The sequence below is a fragment of the Lithobates pipiens genome, unplaced genomic scaffold (assembly GCF_037356315.1).
Source record: "Lithobates pipiens isolate NorthernLeopardFrog02 unplaced genomic scaffold, aLitPip1_a1.2 Scaffold_23, whole genome shotgun sequence".
In the NCBI taxonomy this organism is placed as follows: domain Eukaryota; kingdom Metazoa; phylum Chordata; class Amphibia; order Anura; family Ranidae; genus Lithobates; species Lithobates pipiens.
The window spans coordinates 316904256-316924215 of NW_027507785.1; the positions used below are offsets into that span (position 1 = coordinate 316904256).

At 40.5% G+C, this 19960-nt stretch overlaps 1 protein-coding gene across 7 annotated transcripts in view; it reads left to right on the top strand.

The window, feature by feature from the left end:
* The window catches only part of DOCK7 (dedicator of cytokinesis 7), a 307570-nt gene that overhangs the window by 144757 nt on the left and 142853 nt on the right, over positions 1–19960 (top strand). For all 7 annotated transcript variants that reach the window (XM_077450575.1, XM_077450569.1, XM_077450571.1 and 4 more), the window contains exon 15: positions 14664–14781. In XM_077450575.1, the coding sequence (XP_077306701.1) occupies positions 14664–14781 (118 nt within the window). The remainder of the gene's footprint in view (positions 1–14663; positions 14782–19960) is intronic.

Below are 19960 nucleotides of genomic sequence, written 5' to 3' on the forward strand. Positions count from 1 at the left end.
AATGACTAATACTGAGCATTGGCCAATACAGAAGCAGAACTGCCGTCATTGTTTTTCTGTGCCTGAGTCACTTTCTGGCTGAGCGTGCATTTCCCGTACGTGTTCATGCTTGGAAATACTTTTTACCCAAAGACGTGACACGCGCCGCACAGCCCGACGACACCACCAGCTGTTGCCCGAGATGTTGATGGCATCAGCAAGTATCCCTCCCAACACGCAAAACACAGACGCTGATATCTGCGGCTTCAGCTGGGGAGGAGCGAAGTGATAACAATTCCTAATGTTGGGGGGTTCCGCCCTTCTTGAAGGGACGCTGTGCTTTGGCCATGCAGGGCAAATCGACACGATTAACTTTATTTTTTTTCCCAACGCGTATTTATTTTTCCTTTTGCCTCCTCGTCCTTCCATCCAGCTGGTAGAAATAAAAGTAAAAAGTAAAATGTATGGTGGGTTTCGTAATCACCATATCTCCTGGACAGTGTGGGTGTTTTTTTTTTCCTATGGGGTTTTTTTTTGGGGGGGGTGGGGGGGTTGACCAGCTTCACAAGCAATGCTCATACTTATGTCTTAACCAATTACGGACCGCCGCATGCCGATATACGTCCTAAGTTTGAAGAGGAATATAGTTATGGCAGCAGCTTGCTGCCATGCAAAGGAAAGACACGCTAGGGATAGATACCGGAGGAGAAGTGCCCCGTCGTTGGGGCGAGTGGGAGGAGAAGTGCCCCGTCGTTGGGGCGAGTGGGAGGAGAAGTGCCCCGTCGTTGGGGCGAGTGGGAGGAGAAGTGCCCCGTCGTTGGGGCGAGTGGGAGGAAAAGTGCCCCCAGTCGTTGGGATGAGTGGTCCCCCATTGGGGTGTTTTAGGCAGCTATAGATGATGAGCAAAGTAACCATTGAGTAAAGAATAAGCATTTTTTATTGGACGATAAGGTGGGTTATTACATGAGTGTCAAAATATGAGCTCGAATGGGGATAAACCCATGCCAAACCCCGGTATCCTCTTCTTCGGCCGGCGCTCTGCTTTCCGATAAGAGCGCTCTCTGCATTGCGTTTTAGTGTAAATATGAGATGTGAGGTCTTTTTGACCCTAGATCTCATATTTAAGAGGACCTGTCATGCTTTTTTTCTACAAGGGATGTTTACATTCCTTGTAATAGGAATAAAAGTGACATAATTTTTTTATTTTTTTTAACAAAACAGTGTAAAAAAAAATAGAATATTTTTTTTTTTAAACGCGCCCCGTCCCGCTGAGCTTGCGCACAGAAGCGAACGCATACGTAAGTAGCGCCCGCATATGAAAACTGTGTTCAAACCACACATGTGAGGTATCGCCGCGATTCTTAGAGAATTAGAGTGATTAATATTTGTTAATTAATTTTGTCAAGCGCGGTTTATTTTTTCCATATCAGTGATGTGATATATCAGTGATATATCAGTGATATATCATAACAATGTGATCCCGTTTTAGCCCACGGTGATTATATATTTAGTAGGGCTGTTACTGATTAAAAATTTTGTGTTCGATTAATTGTTTTTTTTTTAATCGATTAATCGACTAATTTCGATTAATCATATCGCACATACAGATCCAACTACTTTTAGCTGATCTCCTTGCATTGCAGCTCTGCATTAGTCAGTGATAAATGTGGTATACACTATATACAATCACACGACACTAGTTATTTTCCACAATCCATTACTTAACTTCACAGTTCACACAAACATTTTAAATTCAAACTGTAGTACTGACGTAAGTAATTTATTTTTTTCCACAGTAGCGTGACAATCCCTCCACCTCCGGTCTAACTAATCACTCTCACCTTATGGCATGGACCCCTGTGCAGACAGGTGGTCATGCATGCGGCTATCAAAAGGGTTAACACGGACCATAAACACAAACTACTCACATAAAGATGATAAAAAGCACAGCATGTAAAGCCGACAATCATGTTGGTTCCATAGGGCAGCAGCAGGTGACGTCATGCGTAGCTCCTCCCCCGTACACGGTGCGTTCAATCAGAAACTTCAATGTCACCGGACTCCTCCCCCCTTCCCTTCGTTAGCAGACGGAGGCACTTGGGGAAGGGGGAGGAGTCCGGTGACGTCACCGGATCTCCGGCGGAACTCCCTGAAGACCCGGGAAGTCGGCCGAGAGGTGAGTACCTGTCAAAAGAATTTTGATTGATCAAAAAAAAAATTTGATCGATCAAAAGAATTAACGATTAATCGAGGAATTAATCTTTAATTTTCACGGCCCTAATATTTAGTCTTGCACAGTTATTTTTTTAATTTTTATTTTTAAATGTTTTAATTTTTTTTTTTTTTCATTCTTATTTTTTATGGATTGCATTGAGCACTTTTAGTACCACTTATTTCTTTCACGGTACTAACTGGTACTGATATATTGTTTATATTTAGATACTTATTTTGCCACATTTGTTGGAACCACGTATTTTCGAGGTGGTAGAGCATTTTTTGGGGATTGTTCCCAAGTCCCTTGCAGGATTCTGTTTGCACACCTTGCACTTAGCACTTTAGTCCCTTTTTTAGGTGGAATATTGATTTTAGCACAACACTATTATTTTAGCTTACAATTATCCTGGTGACTGACCACGTATAAGTGTTTGCAGCTGTTCTCATTTAGGCACATTTCCCTTAATATCCAATTTTGCGCTTTAGTATTCTTTGACTTAATGCAACCTGTAGAATCTTTTAAACATCGCCTATGGAGATTTTTAAGGGTAAGTGTTTGTCGCCATTCCAGGAGCGGGGTGCAATTTTGTAAAGCGTGACATGTTGGGTATCAATTTACTCAGCGTAACATTATCTTTCAATATATATAAAAAAAAAAAAATTGGGCTAACTTTACTGTTGTCTTATTTTTTTTAATTCAAGAAAGTGTATTTTTTTCCAAAAAAAAGTGCGCTTGTAAGACCGCTGCGCAAATACAGTGTGACAGAAAGTATTGCAATAACCGCCATTTTATTCTCTAGGGTGTTAGGAAAAAAAACATATAATGTTTGGGGGGGTTCTAAGTAATTTTCTAGTAAAAAAAAAATGTTTTTAACTTATAAACAAATCTCAGAAAGTGGCTTGGTCCTTGAGTGGTTAATGTAATGCACTTTTTCTTTTGTGCATCACTTCTTTTCTTTATTTTTTGGGACGACTTACCGTATTGTGGTGGGCGGGCCTTACTGTTGGTTTGTATACTATATGTGTTTTTGAAAACAATATAAAGAATTTTTCAAAAAAAAAAAAGAAATAAAAGAAAAGACTTGAGTAGACATGTGCAGAACATAAAATGTTTGTTTAGTTTTCGGATAGATTCATTATGATACTGATTTTGTTTTCGGAATTCTTTTAGATTTGTTTTAATTTTATTTCGTTTATTCGTTTTCTAACGAATTCCAAATTCTCAGAAAGATTCGGATCGGTTGAAAAATGATCCACTGATTCGAATTCTGTCTGAAGAATAGCTGGTTGTTCAAATGTTAGTCACAGCAGTAAAATCAGTCTGTATATGCAGTAAAGCAGGCTTGTTATACTCACTGTGAAACAAAGGGGTTAATCCTCCATATTGTGTTAAAAGGCTGCTTGATCCTGTATGCATAAATCATCCTCCTCTTCCACCACTCCAGAACATGTCCAGATGAGCCTTTGGGGAGGGCCCTCTGCACATGCTCCATTTGGTGTGTATTGCTAGAGTTTTTTATTTTTTTTCCCCTGGGCCAATCAGCACTGCCAGACAGAGGGTCAGGAGTCCTGGATCCTGATAGGACAGGTCAGTGCAGTATGAAAACTCACAAGACTGCTATATACTGATGAGAAAAGTTATTTAGCAGTTTATATTTACTAAAATAATGTCATCTACATGTTCTGTGTACTGTGGGAGACCAGATATAATAAACGCAGGCCCCTGGGTTTATTACCACTTTAAAAGTGGGCCGGGAAGCCAGCCGCCGCGTCCCTAACAACCAATGACTCATCAGCTGTCAGCGGGCTTCCCCACCGACAGCTGAAATGTAAACAAAAGAATGCCGGTAATGAAAAATTCAGGAAAAAATCCTGCCTGGGGTCCTCCCTAATCCATACCAGGCCCTTTGAGCTGCATGCTCGGATAAGGGTCTGATATGGATTTTTGGGGGGGACCGCGTGCTGGTTTTTAATTTTTGAATTTTTTTTCATTGCCGGCATTCTTTTGTTCACATTTCAGCTGTCAGTAGGGGAGCCTGCTGACAGCTGATGAGGCATCCATTGTTAAGGGTGCGGCAGTCGGCTTCCCGGCCTGCACTTTAACAACCAGCTATTCTTCACACAGAATCGAGCGATCATTTTTTGACCAATCCGAATTAAAATTGTTATGAAAATTTGGAATAGTTTAGAATACAAATATACGAAATTAAATTAAACGAAAAGTAAAATTCATTACTATTTCATTCGGAGCTCTCCGAATAACCAAAAATTCATCTGAATTTATATTCGGACCGAAACTAATTGCACATGTCTAAGCTCGAGTTAGCTATAAGTCCCTGGAGTCAGGCTATGGGCTGATGGATCCAGCACTGCCTGATAGACAAGTTACATGCTCCTCCATATCTTGAAGTACTTGGTATCTCCTTTGCTGCAAGCAGCTAAACAGATTGGTAGGGGAGCAATGGAAGGTTAAATACATAGTCTACTTTTTTGGTAACAAATTTTTTTTATTGCACCCTGTGGCAGTGCTGGGCCCTGCCACCCCGTAAAAAGAGGTCAATGGCATGCAAGGTTCTCAAGGATGCAGTTTGAGAGGCTCCAGTATGGCCGTTATGAGCAGAGAAATTTGTTTGGTTTTTATTTGGCGGCACAGTGGTGTAGTGGGTAACACTCTCACCTAGCAGTAAAAAGGGTCACTGGTTCGAATCCCAACCACAACACTACCTGCCTGGAGTTTGCATGTTCTCCCTGTACCTGTGTGGGTTTCCTCCATGTACTCCGTCTTCCCACACTCCAAAGACATGCAGGTAGGTTAATTGGCTTCTGTACAAAATTGGCCCTAGTATATAAATGGGGACCTTGGATTGTGGGCTACTTGAGGGTAGGGACTGATGTGAGTGTGCAATGTACAGGGATAGGGACAATTGTAGACACTCCCTCAGGTTGAACTGGGTGGACTGGTGTCTTTATTCAACCTTACTAACTATGTAACTATGTATTTCCTCTGGGTATTTTAACTCCCAAATTGAGTTCTGGATTGCAGAGGCTTCAAAGTGCTTTGGGAGGGAAGACGCCACTAATGCTGTGTCCAGGTTTTACCTAAGCGCAGCAGGGTGTGTGTAGGTGTGCACTCCCTTTATAGTCAAGGGTCTCACAGTAGTTCTGGGCTCTAACTATGAGACAGGTGGTTCCCTCCAGTACAAATGAACGGCAACTGTCCCAACCCATAACTGGCATCAACAGCAAGGAGCACATGGAAGGGCGACACATGTCTAACAAAAAACGGGAAAAATTCCCAGCTCAACTTACCAACCAGCCTGCAACAAACTGAATTGTCCTGTCTAACGGGTTTCGTTTTCACACATTTTCAAATACATGCGTAAGCTGCAGAGGTCACGACAAGGCACCCCAGTATTTTCTGTAGTTCTAGCTCTCTAAATTTTGAGAGCCTCCAGAGTAGAAGCACATATATTGAGGGCAGGTTTACCTAGAGGGAGCCCACTCCTCCTTAAAGGCACGGGCCTTGTAGACCCAGCAAATGGCACAATGGCAGCAAAGGTGTCCAGTGCACACCTCACCAAATAACCAACAGTACAAACAAAAAGGCAACTACCCCCACCTATAATTGGCCTCAACAGCAAGGAGTACATGTGTGACAGACTCACCCGGGACAGGGGCTTTTGAAAGAGACTAAATGCTGGTCTCTTCCTTACTGATTATGGGCCCTGGCATTTGGGGGGACGGTGCTCTTTGTGAGCTGTATGCCCGGGGACCCTTGAGGTGGTGTTACCCTAGATTCAGGTCCATGTCCCCCCAAGACACACAGACTCTGGGAACCCTGTATATGCCATATTAGAAATAGTGACTGAGAAAATATATCTTGGATTACTTAAAATGGGGGAGTAATATTTATCCACAATATCTCCCAGGATATATGTAAAGACTATTCTTGGTTTGTTTAATTCTGAACTCAATATGTTAGTTGAGAGAGCTGATCACATTGTTGTTTGTGCTAATTAACCCTGCTATTGTGTGAAGGAGTTCTGTGTTGATGTTTATGATAATGTGTATTGTATAGCCAGTGAGCTAGGAGACGTGAAGTCATATCTCTGAGTCACCTAGTCTGGGTAAATGATTAGATAACGCGCTCATGTTAATTAGGTTTCTGGTTACAGTTTTATTGTAAGCCTGCTGTATATATATTTGTGTGTCATCTCAAATAAAGGAGTCCATATTCAGCATCCAAACAAGTATTGTCTTGTTTTGTGCTTGTGAGCTGTTGGAATATCTATATTCAGACTGGGAGGAAGTGGTATATGACGAAATGTGAAGTGTGGGATAGGATCCATTAAAACATGGAAGGGTGATGCATGCCAAACAAAAACAAGGGAAAATTCTTAGCTCAACTTACCAACCAGCCTGAGACCAAACTGAATTGTGCTGCCTAACAGTTCACGTTAAAAACAAGGGGTTTCGTTTGCACACAGGGAAACAAATGGGTCCCTGCCCAAAAGGCCAGTTCGTGGACCAGAGTAGCAGGGAGCTACAAGCCAGGAGGCTTGATGTCATTTTACTTTGTGCGTTGAAGTCATGTTGGAAATCCCTGTGAGGTCAACAATTTTATTGGAACTTTATAATCTCTTATAAATAAAAGTGGGGCAACAAGCCTTAGAACAATATTTTCTGGCTGGACTTTATGGAGGTTATGGAGTTTGAGGAAGAACTCGAAGTGACAAAAGCTGCGACGGCCTCGCGCTATTGTGTTCCGTTGAGACCCTCTTCCGCAGTGGTTGAGAGGGGACTGTGAATGGATTCATGCAATTGTATGGACAGAGCCATTGCACAGCTGCACCAAATTCAGAAATCTACAGAGCGCTGCAGGGGAAAAGAACCCAGGGTGGGGGGGTTTCAGAATGTCAACATGATGTTCCATATTACATCCTAAATATGGATGAAGTATGGTATGAAAAGTGCGTTCCTGCTGGGATGGGGGGCAAAGATGGATTAAGGCAGAATGAGGTCTTTGGCAATGTAGCATCTCACATTCCGTTGACATTGATAGGGATTGTAATAGACACTGTGAAGTCCCACCTCATTTACATTGTCAACAGGCAGCTTTGACCAACTGGGCTATCCACCTGGGTTACTGCAGGAGCATGAAAGTTGTAGCTGGCCTGACTAGACATCCACCCATTCCTAGGCCCCATACCTAGGTTGCTTTGTGCATGATTTGGTTCTGGAAGTGTTTAAAGCAAACCTTGTTGCTTTGTCCTGGAAGGGCAATGTTCAGGTTTGCTTTAAAGCTCACAGTTCATCTGGTATTGGCAGATTCACCATCAACAGAGAAAAAAATGTTGGTCTGATATTTAGGTCCTGCTCTGTCCTCTTCTCAGGATAAAGAATCCTCAGAGCACTCCGTAGATGTAAATATTTGTGTACCCAGTGGTGGCTGACGCTCAATATTCTTGGGGGGGGTGACCTCCTCCCAGCCAGCTAACCACCCTGCCAACCACCCTCTACCCCGGCGATCGATCGCTGCTCTCCCCAATCGTTCGTTCAATCGCTCCTTCACTTGGCCATCGCCAGCCCCTCACTTACCCCATCAAGGTCGTGGCTTCGGCGGCTCCTCCCAGCCAATCAGGACTTCAGACTCGCGCCCAATCGGGGTCTTAGGACCCGCTTTCTGGTTGCCAGGGGGGAGAAACAGGTAGACGTTAGAGAATATTAATTCGCTAATGTCACACAACTGGGTGGGTTCGGGCGCAATGCTCTGTCACACCCTTTTTGAAGCCAATTGAAGCCTCGAGCTCTAATCATGTGCTTTAAAAAATAAATTGAAATACGTGCGTCCAGCGCCTTGCATGTAGATTAGGTGGGCAGCGCCCCTTCGCTCCCTATTAACGGCTGCCAATGCCACTTTGTGTACCCATACCAGGCGTACAAGTTGATAGCAACATGTCATGAGAAAAAAAAAAGCCTGTCCGTTAGCAAAAGCGCCCCAGGGGTGTTAGGAGATTATTCATTACGACGGAAACAATAGTATATTTATTGAACGCCAAGTAACAAGTTTCACAGCTATTTGCCACTTCGTCAGTGACCAGTTCTACAGTAAAAACATACAATACACAAAAAACATTCGGAAGTATGTGTTTTTCTAAATATTTTTTTTTTTTTTTTTTTGCTCAATAAGTAATATATAAGATCAGAAGGTTTAAACAGTAATAACCATTAAGGAATAAAACATTTTTAAAAAGTGGCCAAAAGTCATCATGTACAAAAAAAGACACAATGAGCAACTACCCCATGGTGAAAAGGAAACAATGCCACCTATGCCCCCCACCAGCTCCATTGAAGCACTCTTCATCATTAAATTACTTAAAATTAAATTAAAGTTACATGAATGTATCAATATTATTACATTATTATAAATATAAGGCAAGGAAATTATTTTCTTTTTTTTTTTTTAATTTATAAAAATTGTAGTTAAAGCGGGATTCCGCTCTTTTTTTTTTTTTTCTTACCTGTGTTACAGGTGGGCGACTGCTACCTTCGCTTAGCATCCACGTCCGGCGTTTTTTTGACCCCCGGCGCGACGATTCTTTTCCTCGGGATGACTTTTAAAAAAGTGCTCTGGCATTTTCCATTTTAAGTGTGGGCGTCTGAAGCCCACAGGCATTTACTTCCTGTATATCGATGACGCTCGGCTCCCAGCATGCTCCGCTCCATCTCGCGCATGCTCAGTGTGCAATGGTGGTAATGGCAGATACAGCTGCCTGCCCACTTTAAAAATGGCAAATTCGGACACGCCCTCGTCACGTGACCGGCGTCCTAACGAAATCTCACGAGATTTCGCAATTTCATTGTCCCCCCCCATGGATTCTTGGGAAATGGCTTAGAAATTTCCCAGGGACCATTGCGAGGACGATAACCACGCCTACTCCCACGGGAGGACAACCCGGAAGTCAGCAGAAACATCTGAAATAAAAGGTAAGTAAAGAATATTTTTTTTTTCAGGGTTCATTTAGTTAAGTATTCTATCTTGTGATTTTAATAATATGAAGTTTAATTTTTAGGTACCAAACCGCTTTAAGAGGGACGGAAGGGTATTTTTTTTCTTTTTTTTTTTTTTCCCACTGGCGTTCTGTAGATAAAACGAAATATTGCATAGAAAACTGCAAAACAACTCCTATTTTCTGATGTGATATCCAAGGACAGCCTTGATTGAGGTTATCATTCAGACATGATGTCCCAGTATAAAGTGTAAACAGTTTGGAAGAACCTTTACTCACATAGACCCTGCTGCTCATCATCGTAATGTTTTATAAAATTATTCATAAATTATTCATAAATAAAAACAAAGTATTCCTGTCTGTGTCTGATACATTACTTTGCAGTGCCAGAAACCCCCTTCAGCTGCAATTTTTAGCGCTGAAAACACATTTCACACTGAACACAGCATGTCGGTTAGAAGCAGTGTCTAATTGACATCTCGACAGCCAATTAAACGTGTGCATGGCATACTGACAACACTTCTGCTAGGTAAGACTCAGCGGCCTAGTGTTGTCACCCATCAAAAGTAAGTGGGTTCCATAGCTGGCAGGATTTCTGGGTAAGAAGCTTTGCAACCGATTCACGGAATAGGCGCCTTTCATGTAGGCATTGTCGTTTCAGCTAAAGCAGGCGGTTAAGGCTTAAGGTTAAGGCATCCATCTATCAAAACCAAGCAATGGCCGCTGGATGGCCCCATACATATTGTCATGGCCATTAGGCTGTGGGTCTAACCCAAAAAAATAAAAATAAAACATATTGTATTCAGCAGGCGATACCACCTGCCAGTACGCACTACAGAAGTGAATGGGGGCATGCAACAACCGGTTCTAATGGATGCAGTTGTGGCGCAGTGAAGAGGGATTTCGGTGAAAATTCGCTCTTCAAACAGGTGTTCGGGAGGTGGCATACTGCCTCCTGATGACCTTTTGAGCAGCCGCTGCTGAAAAAGTGATCCATTGCAGATTGTGAGTCATCAGCCTTGCCGGTGTGAAGAGGGGCCAAAACAGCATGATGCCAAAAAATAAATCTATGGTTTACATAAATGTAAAAATGATAATGCTAGATCTTTTGAAATGTTACAGCTCTGTCCCGTATGGGACAAGGTACATGTAGTACTTTGTCTCATGTTTCTAAGTGCTTTCTACCCTTAGTTATGAGCAATGACCTGACTTCCTCTCTTCCTGCAGCAGCTGATCCGACAACAGCTCTGAAGGAGACGGCTGATACAACAGCTCTGAAGGAGACGGCTGATTCACAACAACAGCTTGTGAGGACTTCCCTGAGACAAGCAACAGCAAGAGGAATGCTGAGGCCGACACACCCCTTCCCGCTGCTTTGCTCTTGCCATTGCTTGTCTTGAGAAGGTGCTCACCAGCAGAGAGAAAGCTGCAGCTATGAATCAGCCGTCTCCTTCATAGCTGTTGTCAGTGGCAGGAGGAGAAGGGGCAGATCGGACCTCATAACTAGAGTTAGAAAGCACTTAGAAAATGGGACAAAGTACTACATGTGCTTTGTCTCACAAGGTGGCGCACTGTAAAATGAAAATGATGAGAGATCTTTAACCGCTTGAGATCCGCGCTATAGCCGACTGCTACAGCGCGGACCTGCTTTGCCGGGACGATGTCTATTGACGTTGTCCCGTGCACGAGCGGCCTGCGCCCCCCCCTGAGGGCCGCGCGGCGCACTCTGTGATCAGCGAGTCTGAGACTCGCCTGATCACGTATCGGAGCAAGGGGTCGATCCCGACCCCTTACCACGTGATCAGCTGTCAGCCAATGACAGCTGATAATGTGACACAACAGAGCCGGTAATCGGCTATTTTTCCTCCTCGCGCTGATAGCTCGAGGAGAAAAAAAAAAGCCGATCACCGGCGGCCGTGATCGGGACATCAGTCCCGATATCGGCCAGCTTATCGGTGTCCACCTGCCCCCTGCCAGTGCCACCCAAATAATAAAGTGCCCCCTATCAGTGCCACCCATCAGTGCCCACAGTGCCACCCATCAGTACCCACAGTGCCACCTATCAGTGCCCACAATCTGCCTCAACAACAGTGCTGCACCCCAGTGCCACATATCCGTGCCCATCAGTGTCATCTACCAGTGCCTATCAGTGCCCAGCAGTGCCACCTATCAGTGCCCATCAGTCCCATCTATTAGTGGTACCTATCAGTGCCCCTTAGTGCCACCCATCCGTGCCACCCATCAGTGCCATCTTATCTGTGCCCATCAGTACTGCCTTATCTGTGCCTATCGGTGCCCACCAGTGCAGCCTATCAGTGCCCACCAGTGCCGCCTCATCAGCGCATTTCAATGAAGGAGAAAAATGACCTGTTTGCAAAATTTTATAACAAACTATTAAACATGATTTTTTATTTTTTTTTATTTTGCATCTTTTTTTGTTTGTTTAACAAAAAATAAAACTCCCAGCTGTAATTAAATACCACCAAAAGAAAGCTCTATTTGTGGGAAAAAAATGATAAAAATGTCATTTGGGTACAGTGTTGTATGACTGCGCAATTGTCATTCAAAGTGCATCAGCGCTGAAAGCTGAAAATTGGTCTGGGCAGGAGGGGGGTTAAGTGCCCAGTAAGCAAGTGGTTAAATATAAAGTTTTGCTTCCTGAACTAAAATCTATTATCTTGCACTAGTAGTTATTATTATTATAACTACTAGTTGTTATTACAGTATCTCACAAAAGTGAGTACACCTCTCACATTTTTGTAAATATTTTATGTTATCTTTTCATGTGACAACACTGAAGAAATGACACTTGTCTACAATGTAAAGTAGTGAGTGTACAGCTTGTATAACAGTGTAAATTTGCTGTCCCCTCAAAATAACTCAACACACAGCCATTAATGTCTAAACCACTGGCAACAAAAGTGAGTACACCCCTAAGTGAAAATGTCCAAATTGGGCCCAATTAGCCATTTTTCCTCCCCGGTGTCATGTGACTCTTTAGTGTTACAAGGTCTCAAGTGTGAATGGGGAGCTGGCGTGTTAAATTTGGTGTTATCGCTCTCACTCTCTCATACTGGTCATTGGAAATTCAACATGGCACCTCATGGCAAAAAACTCTCTTAGGGTCTGAAAAAAATAATTGTTGCTCTACATAAAGATGGCCTAGACTATAAGAAGATTGTCAAGACCCTGAAACTGAGCCGCAGCACGGTGGCCAAGACCATACAGCGGTTTAATAGGACAGGTTCCACTCAGAACGGGCCTCGCCCATGGTCCACCAAAGAAGTTGAGGTCACGTGCTCAGCGTCATATCCAGAGGTTGTCTTTGGGAAATAGACGTGCGAGTGCTGCCAGCATTGCTGCAGAGGTTGAAGGGGTGGGGTGTCAGCCTGTCAGTGCTCAGACCATACGCCGCACACTGCATCAAATTGATCTGCATGGCTGTCATCCCAAAAGGAATCCTCTTCTAAGGATAATGCACAAGAAAGCCTGCAAATAGTTTGCATAAAACAAGCAGACTAAGGACATGGATTACTGGAACCATGTCCTGTGGTCTGATGAGACCAAGATAAACTTATTTGGTTCAGATGGTGACAAGCGTGTGTGGGGGCAACCAGGTGAGGAGGACAAAGACAAGTGTGTCTTGTCTACAGTCAAGCATGGTGGTGGGGATGTCATGGTCTGGCACTGCATGAGTGCTGCCGGCACTGGGGAGCTACAGATCATTGAGGGAACCATGAATGCCAACATGTACTGTGACATACTGAAGCAGAGCATGATCCCCCTCCCTTCAGAGACTGGGCCGCAGGGCAGTATTCCAACATAAGGAACACAAACACACCTCCAAGATGACCACTGCCTTGCTAAAGAAGCTGAGGGTAAAGGTGATGGACTGGCCAAGCATGTCTCCAGACCTAAACCCTATTGATCATCTGTGGGGCATCCTCAAGCAGAAGGTGGAGGAGCACAAGGTCTCTATCATCCACCAGCTCTGTGATGTCATCATGGAGGACTGGAAGAGGACTCCAGTAGCAACCTGTGAAGCTCTGGTGACCTCCATGCCCAAGAGGGTGAAGGCAGTGCTGGAAAATAATGGTGGCAACACAAAATATTGACACTTTGGGCCCAGTTTGGACATTTTTACTTAGGGGTGTACTCACTTTTTGTTGCCAGCGCTTTAGACATTAATGGCTGTGTGTTGAGTTATTTTGAAGGAACGGAAAATTTACACTGTTATACAAGCTGTACACTCACTACTTTACATTGTAGACAAGTGTCATTTCTTCAGTGTTGTCACATGAAAAGATAGAAGAAAAGATTTACAAAAATGTGAAGGGTGTACTTACTTTTGTGAGATATTGTATATCTGCAATGATATAGATATATAGATAGATATAAAATATGTATTATTTATATATATATATATATATATATATATATATATATATATATATATAGTGTGTATGTGTGTGTGTGTGTGTATATATATATATATAACATTTCAGCAATTTATTTAATATATATATATTATAATTACATTTTTATTTTTTGTTGTGTGTGTGTCCTGTAACTCTGTGATCATGACACATTGCACATACAGGATTTCTTGGATTGTTCTGTCCTTTCTTTTGACATCATGGACTCAAAACCTTTCCCCTTCTGCACTGAAGGAAGTGACTCATATGGGGGATTAAAGTTATCCTTGGGCTGTGTCCTTTATTATCTTCTCCTCTGTACACTATATGTCTCTGGTGTTATTAGAGGCCGGCAGCGCCACCTAGTGCTATGTTCTCTATGTGCAGCTTGGTTTACAGCATTTATGGACTCAACTGATCTTTTCTAGGCTACATATAGCCCTTTTATTACACTTTTTTATTTTTAATGGCCAGTTTAATTAACATGAATGTGGTCCCAGCCGTGTTCCAGTTGCTAAAAGGTTACTCCTTTAGCGTAATCAATTTCAGTCCAGGAGAGGATCCTGTTCCGCTGTGCAAAGACTGAGGCTCAGTTCGCGCTTCCAGTGCAACTTTGGAATGCGACTCTTTCACTCTCTGACACTCAAGTCGCATCAAAGTAGTGCAGGAACCCGTTCAAAGTTGCATAGATCTGAACGGGGGCCATTGAAAATGATGGGCTGCGACTCTATGTTCAAAGTTGCACAAGTGTTAACAGAGCCTGAAGGGAAGGCTTGGATACCACTTTGTCTGACACATCGGGCTTAAAGGGGAAAGCCATCTCGTTTTTATTAGAGTGGGAAAGGACTAGAACCTCTGTCAGGTTTTTTCTATTATCAAAGGTTTCCAAGTAGAAATCAGAGGGCAAACACAAGAGCGTGTATCCAGGATAGGCTGAGAATTGTAACATCAGTGCCATATTGTCCCTGGAAATCACTGTTTGATGGTTGAATAGTCCCGTGTAGCGTTCTCATCCTGATCATTCTGTTTTCTTCCCCCCCTGTAGAAACCTCCTGTATGTCTACCCTCAAAGCCTTAATTTTGCCAACCGCCAAGGATCTGCAAGGAACATAACGGTGAAGGTGCAGTTCATGAGTGGGGAAGACCCAGGCAATGCCATGCCGGTAAGGAAACCATAAAAGCCATAAAAATCAGCCCCCCCCCCCCCCCCCCCCGCCAAAGAGCATCACACATGCTGGGGACTAGGAGGGTATGACTTTTCCTGTCTACTGTTGGCTGCTCATATTGAAATTTGTAGTTCTTCAGCAACTTGAGGGACTTCTGTCATCTCTACCGACTATAATCACCAGCTAAAGATAAATGGCTGTGGAAACGGAAAGAACTACTCACCCTGAACCAAAAAAAAAAAAAGTGTTTGTGTGTGTGTGTATGTATATGTGTGTGTATATATATATATATATATATATATATATATATATATATAAAATATATATATATTATATATGTATATATATATATTTATATATATAATATATGTATATATATATATATATATATATATATATATATATATATATATATACTTCAGGCATAAGCTCAGGTGTCAGTTATCCAGATAGATAATATATAGTTGATCTTTTTTTTTTTATTCTTAATACGATGCATTTTATTGTAAATATTTCATTTCATAAAGACACTTCTTGCATCAATATCAGGAAAAAGCTCAGGTGTCCGATCCTAGTCCAAACCCACTTGAGCTATCTAGAAGACGAATTGATAGATAATTGATATATCATTTATTTTTTTCAAATTTTTTCTTTAATATTCCTTTTTGATTGTAAATATTTTGTTATTTCATCACGTAAAGACACTTCATGCATCAATATCAGGGATAAGCTTGGATGTCTGACCCTAATCCAAACCCAATTGAGCTATCTAGATGAATTGGTAGATAATTGATTGATAGATAATTGGTAGATATACAATAATTTTTTTTTCATTTTTTGTTCTTAATAAGATAAATTTTATTGTAACAATTTAGCTTTTTTTTTAACACATAAAGACTCTTCATGCATCAATATGAGGGATAAGCTCAGATATTTATTTATTTTCATTTTTTTTTTCTTAATAAGATTCCTTTTGATTGTAAATATTTTGTCATTTCATCACCTAAAGACACTTCATGCATCAATATCAGGGATACGCTCAGGTGTCCGATCCTAGTCCAAACCCAGTTGAGCTATCTAGATGAATTGATAGATAATTGATATATAATTGATTGTTATATAATTTATTTTCTAATTTTTTTTCTTAATAAGATTTCTTTTCATTGTAAATATTTTGTCATTTCATCACCTGAAGACACTTCATGCATCAATATCAGGGATAAGCTCGGGTGTCCGATCCTAGTCCAAACCCAGTTGAGCTATCTAGATGAATTGATAGATAATTGATAGATATACAATAATATATATTTTTTTCATTTTTGTTCTTAATAAGGTACATTTTATTGTAACAGTTTTTTGCTTTTTTTTTTTTTTTAATCACATAATGACACATCATGCATCAATATCAGGGATAAGCTCAGATATTTATTAATTTATTTGTTTTACATTTTTTTCTTGATAAGATTTCTTTTCATTGTAAATATTTTGTCATTTCATCGCGTAAAGATACTTCATGCATCAATATCAGGGATAAGCTCGGGTGTCCGATCCTATTCCAAACCCAGTTGAGCTATCTAGATGAATTGATAGATAATTGATTGTTATACAAGTTATTTTCTATTTTTTTTCTTGATAAGATTTCTTTTCATTGTATATATTTTGTCATTTCATCACGTAAAGACACTTCATGCATCAATATCAGGGATAAGCTCGGGTGTCTGATCCTAGTCCAAACCCAATTGAGCTATCTAGATCAGTGGTGCCTAACCTTTTTAAGAGCGAGGGCCACTTAAGAGACTTGGTAACCGGTCGCGGGCCACAATGAGTGGAGCGGTGGATGGCATGTCCGTGTCCACTCTGCATTTGGAGAGCGGACACAGACGCAGCCCAGGATACTTTTTAGCGGATCGTATTGGAGGTAGAATACAAGTCGGTTTATGTCTGCGACTACTTAGAGGTGAATGGAGGGTTCGATTGGTCGGACTGACCGTGTGAAAGGGGTCCAAGGCTGCTTTCACACTGATGCGCTGCGGTTTACCCGCACCACGTTTGCAACGCAGTGTACCTTTTGGCTTTCCTGCAGTTTGTAATAGTTTTCTATTATTATCTGCAGGTTTGGTGCACTTTCAGAAAGCTCACCAAACTCGCAGGTAATAATAGAAATATACGGCTCAGTGCAGGTAACCCGCAGGTAAACTGCTCTGCACTTGTGGTTCAGTTTGAAAGCAGCCCAGTAACCACTTTAGAAAAGATATGCCCATATATTATTATTATTATTATTATACAGGTTTTATATAGAGTCAACAGTTTGCGCAGCACTTTACAACATGAGGGCAGACATTACAGCTACATTACAATTTGGTACAAGAGGAATCAAGAATACAAGAATACACTGTGATTTTAGTAATAAACTGACCTTTAATAACCGTATTCTTTCTATTCCGTCCCAGAGCAAGAGGTCGCGGGCCACATCAGAGGGTTCCGCGGGCCACATTTGGCCCCTGGGCCACTGGTTGGGCACCCCTGATCTAGATGAATTGATAGATATACAATATTTTTTTTTTTTCATTTTTGTTCTTAATAAGGTACATTTTTTGTAACAATTTTGCTTTTTTTATCACATAAAGACACTTCATGCATCAATAACAGGGATAAGCTCAGATATTTATTAATTTTCCATTTTTTTCCTTAATAAGATTCCTTTTGATTGTAAATATTTTGTCATCTTATCGCGTAAAGACACTTCATGCATCAATATCAGGGATAAGCTCGGGTGTCCGATCCTAGTCCAAACCCAATTGAGCTATCTAGATGAATTGATAGATAATTGATAAATAAAAATAAAAAAATGTATATCTATCAATTCATCTAGATAGCTCAACTGGGTTTGGACTAGGATTGGACACCCGAGCTTATTGATTTTGATGCATGAAGTGTCTTTAGGTGATGAAATGACAAAATATTTACAATCAAAAGGAATCTTCTTAAGAAAAAAAAAATGAAAATAAATAAATATCTGAGCTTATCCCTGATGTTGATGTATGAAGAGTCTTTATGTGTTAAAAAAAAAAAAGCTAAATTGTTACAATAAAATGTATCTTATTAAGAACAAAAAATGAAAAAAAAAATTATTGTATATCTACCAATTATCTATCAATCAATTATCTACCAATTCATCTAGATAGCTCAATTGGGTTTGGATTAGGGTCGGACATCCATACTTATCCCTGATATTGATACATGAAGTGTCTTTATGTGATGAAGAAAAGCAAAATGATTACAATAAAATGTATCTTATTAAGAACAAAGATAACCAATACATTTCTTTTTTTTTTAGTTTTTGCTCTTAATAAGATACATTTTATTGTAACAATTTTTTTTTTTTTTTAATCACATAAATACAATTCATGCATCAATATCAGGGATAAGCTCCGATATTTATTTATTTATTTTCAATTTTTTTGTCGATAAGATTCCTTTTGATTATAAATATTTTGTCATCTCATCGCATAAAGACACTTCATGCATCAATAACACGGATACGCTCAGATATTTATTTATTAATTTTCAATTTTTTTCCTTAATAAGATTCCTTTTGATTGTAAATATTTTGTCATCTCATTGCGTAAAGACACTTCATGCATCAATATCAGGGATAAGCTCGGGTGTCCGATCCTAGTCCAAACCCAATTGAGCTATCTAGATGAATTGATAGATAATTGAAAGATATACATTTTTTTATTTTTATTTATCAATTATCTATCAATTCATCTAGATAGCTCAATTGGGTTTGGAATAGGATCGGACACCCGAGCTTATCCCTGATATTGATACATGAATTGTATTTATGTGATTAAAAAAAAAAAAAAATTGTTACAATAAAATGTATCTTATTAAGAGCAAAAACTAAAAAAAAAAAGAAATGTATTGGTTATCTTTGTTCTTAATAAGATACATTTTATTGTAATCATTTTGCTTTTCTTCATCACATAAAGACACTTCATGTATAAATATCAGGGATAAGCATGGATGTCCGACCCTAATCCAAACCCAATTGAGCTATCTAGATGAATTGGTAGATAATTGATTGAGAGATAATTGGTAGATATACAATAATTTTTTTTTTCATTTTTTGTTCTTAATAAGATACATTTTATTGTAACAATTTAGCTTTTTTTTTAACACATAAAGACTCTTCATACATCAACATCAGGGATAAGCTCAGATATTTATTTATTTTCATTTTTTTTTCTTAAGAAGATTCCTTTTGATTGTAAATATTTTGTCATTTCATCACCTAAAGACACTTCATGCATCAAAATCAATAAGCTCGAATGTCCAATCCTAGTCCAAACCCAGTTGAGCTATCTAGATGAATTGATAGATATACAATAATATATATATTTTTTTCATTTTTGTTCTTAATAAGGTACATTTTTATTGTAACAATTTTTTGCTTTTTTTTTTTTAATCACAAAAATTGAAAATAAATATCTGAGCTCATCCCTGATATCAATGCATGAAGTGTCTTTATGCGATGAAATGACAAAATATTTATAATCAAAAGGAATCTTATTGACAAAAAAATTGAAAATAAATAAATATCCGAGCTTATCCTTGATATTGATGCATGAATTGTATTTATGTGATTAAAAAAAAAAATTAAAAATAAATTGTTACAATAAAATGTATCTTAAGAGCAAAAACGAAAAAAAAAAAATGTATTATCTTTGTTCTTAAAGCGGGACTCCGCGTTTTTTTGTTTTTTTTTAAAAGCCAGCAGCTACAAATACTGCAGCTGCTGACTTTTAAAATAGTGACACTTACCTGTCCAGTGCGCCCGCGATGTCGGCACCCGAAGCCGATCTCTAGGTCGCCTGTCGGGTCCGGCCGCCGCCATCTTGGGTATGGGAATCAGGAAATGGAGCCTTTCGGCTTCATTTCCCGGTTCCCTACTGCGCATGCGCGAATCGCGCTGCGCAATAAGGACGTTCCCCGCTGCCTCTGGGATCTGTGTGTTTCCCAGCAGGCAGCGGGGCACTTGCGGGAAGGGGCGGGCACTTGCGGAAAGGGGCGTAAGTTACGCCCCTTTCCGCAGAGAGCTATCCCGGAAGTGGGTGCAGTTACCTGGATTATCCAGGTAACTGCACCCCCCTCCCCCCTGAAAGGTGCCAAT